Raw genomic sequence first — 12,548 nt, 5'->3', positions numbered from 1 at the left:
TAAGTTGTTTTTCTAGCAAAAATTTAATAGAAAAGGAAGACATTTAAGGAATTAAAGAATTAATGTAATGTAACAAAAGGCGTAGGTATTTACAAAAGATCTACTTGGTGTTTACTAAAGATCAACGTGGTGTTTATTTAAGATTAGTTTTTATGCTATTTGTAAATAACACTGAGCCATTAAAACTTTTTTTTTTCAGAAATGTATTAATTGATTGACTGATTGAGAGATTATACTTATACCTTTGAAAACAAATATTTGTTCCTTTACATACATAAAATATAATTTTTGTAAAACAATTAGCAAAAACTACTTTCTGTGTGTTTATCAACTCAACACATTGTATTTTCTCTCTCAGTAAAGTATCTTGTACACCCTTACCCAGTAGAAAACATTTGACATTGATAGGGATATAAAACTGTAGTTCAATCGAAGGTTTATATAATTTGGAAGAAGATTAATTTCAAAAACACATTGAACCTTGGAGAAAATCAAAGGTCCTGAAAGTTAATTCTTACAAGAAAAAAATGTTTAAAAAAAAAGTTTCATCTATATGTGATACAGGTTTTTAACTAATTAAGATGTTAGTATATGTATTTTAACGTTGTAATTCCGATAAAAAATAACGTTAGTGTAACCAACGTTATTACAACGTTATATTTAGTTGGTCGATGTTACCAACTAAATATAACAACTAAATATGGTTTACTGCAATTGTCGCATTGAAGCCATACATCATTGCTTAACTCTACCCACTTTTTGTTATATAAAGCACAGTACCAATTACTATCTGTGTTGTTGTTAAGCTCTGTTGAACTTGATGGCATTGACTTTTCCAAACAATGAATTCTATTACCAGGTTCCACCTTTGGACCACATGATTTGCGTTTTGCAGGCGGATTTGCGCCTAATCCTAGATTATTTTAAAAAATATCTAAAACGGATTCGTTAAGAGTCATTACAGTGTCTTTACCACCAGGATCTTTATATTTTTCTGGAAGGCGTTTTTTAACCTCTGTTTTGTCCATAGGGTAAATCTCCGTTGCTCAAAATCCGCTAATCAAAGCTTCTGGCCGCAAAGTGTTATTCCATTTATTTAAAAGCGTAGGTAGGTATTCCTTTGGGATTGCTCCTTTGATACGACTTTCTATCTCCACTTCAAAAGAATACTCCTCCACGACTGCTTTAATCCTCTAAATAGAGCAACATCTAGTGGTTGAAAAAGATGAGTTGCATTTGAGGGCATTGTTATAAACTTGATGTTATGTTAAATCGTGGCTTCAATAACTTCAGGAGAAAAATGTGAACCAAGATTATCCCTGATCAACAACGTTGTTTCGGTTTTTGAAATAGCTACAGGCAAGTATATGTCCATTAACCATCTTGTAAATGTTCTACTATCAAACCATTCATTATGAGTGATGTCATAAACAGTTCCAGGTGGTCCACCTTGAGTCCAACCCTGGTAAAGTTTCTTTGCTTTATAAACAACCATAGGCGGCAAAAACTCTCCGACAGCATTGCCAGAAAACATTAAACTGGTCGACTGCTTTGAATATTCTTGTTTTTTTTCAACACGGTTCCCATGGCCACAACGAACAATAACGGATTTGGACCCTGGATTGCCTGTTATATTGGTCTCATCATAGTTATTTTCTGGAGGTATATCCTTTAACTCTAGGTACAAATTATCCAAATATTTGTTAATGGTTTATTCGTTTACCACGGCTCTACTATGTTAAACAATGTCTCTTCAAGACTGAACCCAATCTACCCCAGGCATATTATTTTTAAAATTAACAAAGAAAAGCCTAATTTTGTATTAAAAAAATATCATTTTAAAATGAGCTTATAATTGGATACAGGCAAGCTATATCTTAAATTCCTATTTTATTAAAACATTATGTACCTGAACGTGATGCGAGCCAACTTTAATGACGTTTAGATGTGGGGTTCTTAAGATAATCCTTGATAAGTGAGTTAATTGCCCGAACCACGTAACTTGCAATGTTTATATGCGATGGAGAAAAGGCGGGATAAGATAATTTTGAGGGGAGCCGAAAATTACCTTCCACGCATTGAATTTAAGGCTAGTGAGTAAAAAAATCTCAATTTTTGGCTATATTTATGTGCTGCGTCATCATTTAGTAAAACTAGTATGGGAATTCATTTTCACCCCGCTGTTCATAGCCACCTCCGATCTCGGTACTCACAGTAATTTCCGTGATCTACTAAGTATTCAAATTCTTATTTTGAATTATTCTAAAGAACGCTAAGTTTATCTTAGTAATGGAAATTTTAGCTGTTGTTAATTTTAAGAAATGGGAAAAAAAAGTGTACTTGTTAAAGTCAATTCGAAAAATTCTATAAATGTGTTTTTCGTTAAATGTAATGTCCTTGGTTTTGGAGCATACTGAATACAAAGTTTATATGCAGTTTTAGTAGACTAATGACGAAGAACTTTATTTATACTTCAAGTATTTTTCATGAAATTTTTAAATTGAATAATTTATAGATTGTTATAAATCATTAGAAAGAGCTCTAATTCAGTATTTTAATGGTGAAAAAATTAAGAAAATCGAACAATTCAACAAAAAGTTATAAGGTTTTAAGTAACAAATTTTTGATATATGAATTTCTTGAAGAAACTGTGGTCAAAATTAAGTTATTCTTAACGCAAATTGTTATAACTTTATCAATTCTTATCAAAACGCCTACAACTTGGTAATGAAAGAAAGGTGTAAGAGCGAACTACAAATTTTTAATAGTTTTGAGCAACAGGGCGTATATAGGGGGCTAGAGGGGGCACCAAACAACCAACTATACCGTCTAAAAAATCATTTTTTTAAACTGAGCTTATCTTTACAAAATTTTTAATTTTTATATTCAAAAAAATGATTAAATTTGCTTCCAGACCATTGCTAAATATGAAATGTGTATTTTTGAGTTAAGGGTGGATGGTGGTGTGATGGTAGTAACACAGTATATTATCAAAAATGACAAATTAATACAAATATCTTTATTTTTATTAAAATAAATAAATCTAATATAACATACAAAAATTATATTTCACTTCTTTACAACATATATTAATGGTATAAAGATTGACTTTTGGGTGAGGGGCGTATGCCCCCCTCCGTCTCTCGAGCCTAAAAAAAATTTAAATTTTTTTTTAATAATTTTAATAAATTTAAACTGATATTATTTAAAATAATGGAAATTAGTATAAATTTTTTTTTTTACCACATTACAAGATGCATCCAAGAATCTATATTTTTATTAAACAGAGCATTGTAACCGTTTCCCTCTTTAATCTAAAAAAAAGAAAAGAAAAACTAAATATTATTTTGAAAGAAAAATTGTAATTAATTTGTCTTGGCTTTTAGTTAATGATTAAAAATTTAAATTTAAATTATGAAATTTAATAATCATTGTTAACGATAGACACAATGAGAACGTAAGCCAGAGCATAAAGTTGCATATCACATCATTTGCAAATTGGTCATTCCATGCCAAATCAGCATGACATGTCACTTTTTAGTTTTGGTTCTGTAAGTTTTCACATGATTTTTTTTTTGTCAATTAAACCTAAAATCATTAAAAATAAAGGTAATTAAAAAACTACTCTATTTAATCCAATATAGTGAAAAAATTATTTAATGTATCCAATATTTTGCATAAACACTTTAAAAAATTATACCATTATGTAATTTGAAAGACTATACATTAAATTTCATTTGGATTGTATATTGAATCTCCAAAAAAATCTATTCCATATTTACTAATACAACTTTTTAATACATGTGAAAACTAACAAAGGCATAAAAAAGTTGACATGTGCAGGCTAACCTGGAATGACTTGGTACCTTTTCGCAAGTCACACCACTTGCAGCACCAAACTTGCAAGCCACATCACTTGCAGGTACCGTTTTGCAAGTTACACCACTTGCGGCACCTAATTTGCAAGTCAAATCACTTGCAGATTACTTTTTTGCAAGCTACACCACTTGCAGTACCTGTTTTGCAAGTCACACCACTTGCAGATACTTTTTTGCAAGCTACACGACTTGCAGTACTTGTCTTGTCTATTTTGCAAGTCTATCTTACCTATTTTACAAGTCACACCTATTGCTGGTGCTTTATTTATATACATATATATAATATACATTTATACAGCATTTAACTTTATTTATATATAATATACTTACATCACAAACTAATATTATTACAGTTTATTACATGTTTACTTAAAAAACCACAGTCATTTTATGATATTATATTTTATGCTATAGATATTATTAGTGGTTCAGTTGAAGCCAAAATACTGATTGGCTAATTCAACAGTTTCAGTAAACAACTCTCCATTTTTAGTAAATATAAAAAGTATATGACCGTTCCTACACTCAATCTTTGAATCAGAAGGCAATGTGAAACTATCAATTAAATATTTTTTGAATGCTTTATGAAATACAAGCGACGTTTTTGTTGGGGCCATATTACCTAAAAAAGTTATTATGTGTATAAATACTTAACATTTGGATAATTTTACTATAAAAAGAAAATGCTATATGTCAGTCTAAAAACTACTTCATACCTTCTATAACAAATGAATGATTGTCAGTAACTATGTTTTCAATATCAATTAAAATATGTACTCTAAATAAAAAGTTCCAGTTGTTTAAGAAAAAAATTACAATCTTTGTTTTTAGTTTATCTGACACATCATCAGTGTCATTATTTAGTATACTGATAAGCACCATATTTAAAATATTATAAATTTCAAAGAACAAAATTTTTGTATTGTAGAAAGTGTATGTAAAAGATATTTTAATGTATACAAAATAGAAAATAAGGAAATAACTTTCTTCTTCATTTTTGACGATTTGTGCCATCTTTTTGTTTGTTATAATAAATGTGACATTCTCAAAACAGTTTCTGCATAATGGCATAATATTAAGAAATTACTTTTAATTATTAAAACAATCTAAATAAAAATCTAAACTAGAAATTCATATATAAGTAATAAGTTTTACTAAGTTATAATAACAGGAAAAATTTTTAAACTAAGGTATCTCATAAAAATCTCAAGATTTCAGTTGATCAAATTATGGTAAAAAGTTAAACCAATGCAATACTTAATAAGACAGAACTTTTTAAAAATAACAACTAAGTCTGTGTCATTTAAACTATTTTTGTGCAGAGGATGCATGAGCACATTAAATTACAATAAAACACTAATTATAGGTGTTGTAATAAATGTTACCTCCTCTGCTTGCTTTCCTGTTGCCTCTTCTGTTTCCACGCTTTCCATTAAATCTTCGACCACTACTATCTGGCCCAGCACCTGAGTAGGGAAGATTACTTGCCCACCTAAATCCTGGCCTATCTTCCCCACCATGATGGACCCTATTTAAAAAAGATTGATTTGTTAGGGGTCCTGGGTGCTGAGCACGATAGATTTTATAATCATCATATGTTAACGCTGAAGCAAAGTATAAATTATGCAAAATATATGTGAAAATAATGGTTATAATAAATGAAAAATAACATCACCCGCATATGAAAATCTTGTAAATAAATAAATTATATGTAACCCTACCAGTGGTAGCCGAGGTGGATGCAACTAAATATTAAAAGAGAGTGTATTATTTCTATGATTTATTATTATAGATTAGATAATATAAATGATTTATTAAATCATTAATTAAACAAGTAAAACAAAGAACTTTACTAGTGGTAACAGAAGAAGACACAATTAAAAATTAAAAGTATTATTGAAGTAAAATAAAATTATTAATAATAAACTAAAAAAGTCTAAAAAATGAAAAAGACACTCATCAGGCGCAACAGAAGGAGGTGCAACTAAAGATAGCAAGAAAAAAGATTTTTATGTAATAGGTAACAATTTCATAAAATAAATTTTTACTCTTCACAGAAAAAAACATAATGTGAAATCTTAATTTAACTCTAGTGGTTCTAGAACCTGTAGTAATAGAACCACTAGAGTTAAATTAAAATTTAAATTAAACTAAATTAAAATTTAAAAATCTGTCAAAGTTAGGAACTAGTAAACATTATAACTTATCAAATCATTCAACTTTATTTTACTTACTATTTCTTTTCAAATCGCCTAAAAGAAAAAGGAATGAAGTCAATTAAAATAAATTAAACTAAAATAGCTTTTAAATTAGAACTGATTCGAAAAAATAATTATTAGACACATAGCACTATATTTTAAACAAATTAAAAAACAATATAATTATATATTAACTTTCCTACAGAGAAATAAAGTGTTATTAAGTAAAACTATGAGTATAATGGATAGACAGCATAAAATACTGTTAGTCTCTAATACAATATATAAAACTTTCAAATACAAGTAATGCTGATTGAATAATAAAACCAAATTTTTAAATAGTAAATTACTAAAAGAAATAACTTAAAAAATAATTAAAATAATTATATTTATAAATTGAAATAAGAACTTATATAATAGATGACAATTGGATATTAATGCTCTATTTGAAAATTTAACAAAAGAAGTGAAATTTTATATTTATCTACTGAACAGAAATTTTTTGTACAGTTACATATAAACACTGACATTAAAAGCCAGGAAAAGTATTGAAGTCTAAAAAGTTAACTAAATAATGAATTTTAGTATTAAAGAAAAAAAGCAAATGATTGCAGTACTTTTTTGCCTTGTAATTGAAAAAAAAATGGACATAAAAAACCTAATTAAATGGTAAAAATTAAACGAAATAATGAAAAAAAAAGTAATGAAGGAAAGACAATAAAAAAAAAACTTTTTATTGTAGTAAAATTATCCAAGAGGTATCCACAACAATTAAAAAAAACCAACTTGATTTTATTGATTATACCAAAAAATTCTTATGCATTAAACTTTTTTTTTTCATTTTTGAACAGCTAACAGATTTTTTTTTTTGTTCACCAAATTGAGTTTTATCGTCGGTTTGATAGTTTTTAACCAATTATTAACTTTTATCTGCTAAGAGTGATGAAATCTGTCGAACAAACTACTATTTTTCAATCTTTAATTTTAAAATAATACTTTGTACTCTGAAAATCACAGTTGTTTTGAGTAGCAATAGGTCAATGGTAGCAATGTTAAAGGTTGCACAACAAACAATTTCTGACTGTTTAAAAGCTATGGTGTGTAAAATGGGTGCAAAAATTGAGTGTCTAAATGGTTTACTTCAAAAGACTAGCATTTCTATTGGTTTGGTACCCACAAATTGTCAGAAGATAGTGGATTGCTCAAAATGTGTAGAAAGCAATGGTCAATACATAGAATAACATTTTTTAACAATTCAAAACTAGTGTTTCATTTTCGCGAAATGATGCCAAAAAAACACAAAAAGTATAAATTTCTCTTCACCTTGAAATCATATCTTTTTGATATTAATTTAAATTCACGGTTATATATATTAACAATAATATAAATTCATGGTATTAACTTTAACTTCAATTTAAAATAATAGTATTCTTTAATAATTTAGTCTAAGTGTATGATGAAACAAACAAACCACAGCTTTTTATATTTATAAAAAATGAGAAATGTAAAATGAGAATGTTTTACAAAAATGTATTTAAGTCTGAGAACTAAACTGAAAAAATTCTTCAATGTTTAAATGTTATAATAACACATAAATAACACATTCCCAATTTAAGAAAGATTAATTATACACTAAAATGAATTTTTATTTTAAAAAGATTCATTAAATTGTAATTTGTTAATGAGTTTTGGTAAAACAAGTTTTTAGTCACAGTTATGACTAGATATAAGCGTTATCATCAGTGCTGGATTAACCAATAGGCCAGACTAGGCCATGGCCTGGGACTCCTGATGAATAAAGTCCCTCAAAATTGAATTTTAAAATCCTATTTTTTAATTTGATTATTTTTTCGACAAGTTTTATTCTCAAATAATTTTTACAGATTTTTCAACTTTGCGGCCGTGGCACAGTGGTTAGAGCGCTTGCTTTATAAGCAGGAGATCCAGGTTCGAAACGAGCTCTGGATAAATTTTCGCGTCACGGTAAGGAAGGAGGCGTGAACTTCCTGGTTAAATGCACTTCCGCGGTGTTCTGTGTCAAGACCGTAAGGACTTCTTGGGGCACCTAAAAAAAAAAGATAAAAAAAAAACTTCATTATTGTATTTAACTTGAAATATTTTTTTCCAATTTTTTAAATTTAGGAATTTATTTTAAATTAGAAAAAAAAGGGACCTCTAAAAGTTTCAGTACCAGGGGCAAGGATGCCGAGTCCCAAAAGGACTCCGGCTTTATAACTTTATTTTTTCATGGTCTCTGGTGTCCAGAAGTCTAAACATGTTGGTTGATTAATAACCTGCTATAAGAAAAAAATTTTTCATGATATTTAATGACTTGGAACTTATTGTTTTTAAGCTCAGAGTCCTAGAGTCCTTGCCGCCATTATACCTAAGGATTCCGGGTTCAAAAATTGATTGTTCTTCTGACCTATTAGTCTTGATTTTTTCCCTATTAGTAGCCCCATAAGCTTTTCTATATTTTTAAAGCTCCTGGATACCAAAAACTAGAAAGAATTAATCTTTTTGTGACTTTCAATATCCGGAGTCCTCAGTTTTCTTTAATCCAGAACTGGTTATCATTGACCAGTATGAACACAATAGGCTAGAATTTGCCTAATACACCAAAGTTACTTAGCTCTATAACCAAAAAAGAATTTCAATGTTTTTAATTTTAATAAAAAAAATTTTAAACTTGTTTGTAAATATACATTTTTTAAATTTAGGTGATTTTACTGACTTGGAACAACAAGTTGAAATTATCTTACCTATTGAGTTGTTTGGAGAAAGTCTTTTAGGATTGCCTGCAGGTAGCAAAGTGTTCCAGGTAAAATTTTATAAGTAGAATTATAAGCGTTAGTGTTTCTAGAAAGCAATCTTAAATTAAATTCACAAAATTATTAAGTAATAGTTTTTTTCTTTGTTTTTAGTTAAAAAATTATTTTTTCAAATATAGTGGTGTATTAATAAAGTAACAATCCAATCATTTATATATTTTTTCCTACATATTCATGTAATTTTTTTAGATAACCTTTAATACCATTAATAGAACTGATCTGTTAGAATTATTTTGTTAATTTGAACTAATTTGAATCTTAAATTATATTCACAACATAGTTTTTGTTTTTATTAAAAACATCTTTTCAAATATATTGGTATTAAAAAAAGTAAAAATACAATCATTAATATTTTTTTCTACATAACCATACACATCATTTTGTACCTAACCTTTTATAAAAGAACTAATCATTAATAGCAGAGCTGTATAAAACCATTAATAGAAGAACAGATCTGTTTGAAATCAACTTTTTATTATTATTGACAATCTCTTAAATTCTCAATCAATAAATGTATTTAATTTAATATGACTACAATATATAATTCTATAATTTTAAATAAAACTTCAATATATATATATGTATATATATATATATATATATATATATATATATATATATATATATATATATATATGTATATATATATATATATATATATATATATATATATATATATATATATATATATATATATATATATATATATATATATATATATATACACACACACATATATATATATATATATATATATATATATATACAGTGGGGTAGGAAGGTTTTTAAATGTTTGAAATAACCAACTTTTAAACAAAAAGAATATTCCAAATTTTTTAATGTTCATATGTATGGCGAAAAGATTCTTCACAATAAAAAATTATTGTGATAGGAGAATGGGAACAAGAAACCCAAAATCTTAGCCCCCCTGCCCCAAATCTGAGAGCAACAAGTTGATGAAATATTTTTTGTACTATTTTCAACTAGATTTATATTCATCGATAGATTTTAAATTTTATAGTAAAATATTTTAGTTTTCAAACATGATGATCATATAAAGTTTAAACCCCCCTCAATTTGAGGGGCTACAAATATTACATGGCTACAAATATTATATGGTCATAATTTTTAAACGCTTAGGAATTGTACTATAAGTTTTAAAATTTCTCCATGAATATAAGTCTAGTTGAAAATTAAGATTTTCAGAAAGAAAAATTTCTATTTTCTAAACAAAAAATTTTTTTGCTTAACATTGTATAAATATTCTTCAAACATTCTCCACTCGTTGGAGTGAGTATAAATTCATTACAGAAGTTTTATTTGATGTTAGCGAAAAATATTTTTGATGTTACTTATACATATTGTTAAAAATTCTCACTTATTTTGATGAGGAAAAAAAAAAAAAGCTAACCTAAATGTTTTGTTTACAAGCGGACAAGTAATTAATTGTTTTAGCGCCATCTTTGGAAATCTGTCTCTTAGGAACAGGTAATGTTGAATAATGTGCTTCCTCAGGTTTCTCTCCATCTTTTTCAAGGTAGCCCCTAGAAGGAATCTTGCTCTACAAATAGACCATTTTTGAACATTTGGTTTCTTTCCTTTTTTTCCTATTACATGTTCTTTACTGGAATCCTCAGTTCCAAGCCTAGGAACATTTCTCGATACCCTTGTTGTCATTTTTTGTTTTATCTGACAAAAAGATTTTGGAATTAATAATTTTGCTCCATTTTATCTTATTTTAAAAACCTATTTAATTAATATAATTATTTAATAATAATATAATAAACATATAACATAAACAAAATAATATAATGATTGATAATAATAAACCTTCTTAATTAAGAAAAACCTAATTAAATTTAAAAACCTAATTATTATTTAAACCGTTAATTGAAAACTGAAATATTTTTTAAATTAAAAATTTATCCATTTACTTTTTTTTAAAATGATGACAATGATATCAATTGCATAGTTACACTGTAGAAAGCTCTGGAACACTTTATGGCAGTTATATTGTTTTTGATTCACATTATATTATTTGAATAACTCTTGTATACTAATTCTTTATTTATTAATGAAGTTCATCTGGTTATAATATGAGGTTTATTTTTCATCTTGGTTGATGGATTCTATAAGTGCCAGTTGCTTGAAAATGCCGTTAAAAATCCTCAAAAAAGTTCAATTACAAAATTTAAAACAGTTGACGCCAATACTAGCGTAATGCAGACATAAAAAAAAAAAAATTCTACACTTATAATATGATAATATATATATATATATATATATATATATATATATATATATATATATATATATATATATATATATATATATATATATATATATATACAGATAAAATTGTACAATTCATTACTTGTAATGCTAATCAATTTTAAATAAAGATTTATAAAATAAAAAAATTATATATATATATATATATATATATATATATATATATATATATATATATATATATATATATATATATATATATATATATATATATATATATAGATCTATAGTTTGTTGGCTTTGGGAAGAGCGGAAGGAAAAAAGTGATTCTTACGCCAACATATACGTCACTTTTAATTACTTTTAACTTTCGTCCAACATTTCCGTGTTGGACGAAAGTAAAAACCATTAATTTAATTACAAATTAATCGTTTTTTAAAAAAACCACAAAAACGCAAATTTAATTGACCAGAATGTTTTAAAAACATTGTGAATGTTTTTAACAATATAAACAATGTTTTTATTTTTATTTTTTTTAATAAAATATTTTTATTTTTATCCTTTTTAATAAAATGTTTTTATTTTTATTTTTTTTACTGTAAATCATGCGCGGAGTGTTGCTACATCGACTATCTTATAGCCTGACTCGCAAGGGAGTGCTGCTACATCGACTGACAAATAGCCTGACTCGCAAGGGAGTGCTGCTACATCGACTGACAAATAGCCTGACCCGCAAGGGAGTGCTGCTACATCGACTGAGGGTTTGGTTGGGGCAGGCAGTCTATCATTATTAAAAAAAAAAATTCCGGTCTTGCATTTTAATTTTTACTTTTTGTCAACAAAATATGGAAAAAACTTTCGGACAACATCTACGGGTTGTATATATATATATATATATATATATATATATATATATATATATATATATATATATATATATATATATATATATATATATATATATATATATATATATATATATATATATATATATATATATATATATATATATATATATATATATATATATATATATATATATATATATATATATATAGTCATATATTATATATATATATATATATATATAACTATACACAAATATGTATATATATATTTATATATATATATATATATATACAACCCTTAGATGTTGTCCGAAAGTTTTTTCGATATTTTGTTGACAAAAAGTAAAAATTAAAATGCAAGACCGGAATTTTTTTTTTTTAATAATGATAGACTGCCTGCCCCAACCAAACCCTCAGTCGATGTAGCAGCACTCCCTTGCGGGTCAGGCTATTTGTCAGTCGATGTAGCAGCACTCCCTTGCGAGTCAGGCTATTTGTCAGTCGATGTAGCAGCACTCCCTTGCGAGTCAGGCTATTTGTCAGTCGATGTAGCAGCACTCC

The 12,548-nt window shown here is 26.8% G+C and overlaps 2 protein-coding genes across 5 annotated transcripts in view; one reads left to right on the top strand and one right to left on the bottom strand.

The window, feature by feature from the left end:
• The window catches only part of LOC101238552 (uncharacterized), a 117,107-nt gene that overhangs the window by 8,628 nt on the left and 95,931 nt on the right, over positions 1-12,548 (top strand). Inside the window, exon 3 of the mRNA XM_065813002.1 lies at positions 8,797-8,897. Coding sequence (XP_065669074.1) covers positions 8,797-8,897 — 101 coding nt within the window. The remainder of the gene's footprint in view (positions 1-8,796; positions 8,898-12,548) is intronic.
• Positions 3,005-11,075, bottom strand: LOC136088673 (uncharacterized). Of its 4 annotated transcripts, XM_065813005.1 has the most exons (9): positions 10,842-11,075; positions 10,319-10,596; positions 6,113-6,130; positions 5,600-5,623; positions 5,264-5,406; positions 4,595-4,656; positions 4,402-4,500; positions 3,244-3,314; positions 3,005-3,149 (listed from the first exon to the last, which is right to left on the bottom strand). In XM_065813005.1, the coding sequence occupies exons 2-6, from the start codon at positions 10,582-10,584 to the stop codon at positions 4,643-4,645; spliced, it is 465 nt and encodes a 154-aa protein (XP_065669077.1). In that variant the 5' UTR covers positions 10,585-10,596; positions 10,842-11,075; the 3' UTR covers positions 3,005-3,149; positions 3,244-3,314; positions 4,402-4,500; positions 4,595-4,642. The 4 variants fall into 4 exon arrangements, with proteins under 4 accessions (XP_065669077.1, XP_065669078.1, XP_065669079.1 ...); XM_065813006.1 differs by lacking the exon at positions 4,402-4,500; XM_065813007.1 differs by lacking the exons at positions 4,402-4,500; positions 4,595-4,656.

The sequence above is a fragment of the Hydra vulgaris genome, chromosome 12 (assembly GCF_038396675.1).
Source record: "Hydra vulgaris chromosome 12, alternate assembly HydraT2T_AEP".
In the NCBI taxonomy this organism is placed as follows: Eukaryota; Metazoa; Cnidaria; class Hydrozoa; order Anthoathecata; family Hydridae; genus Hydra; species Hydra vulgaris.
This window is presented reverse-complemented; position numbering and strand designations above follow the sequence as displayed.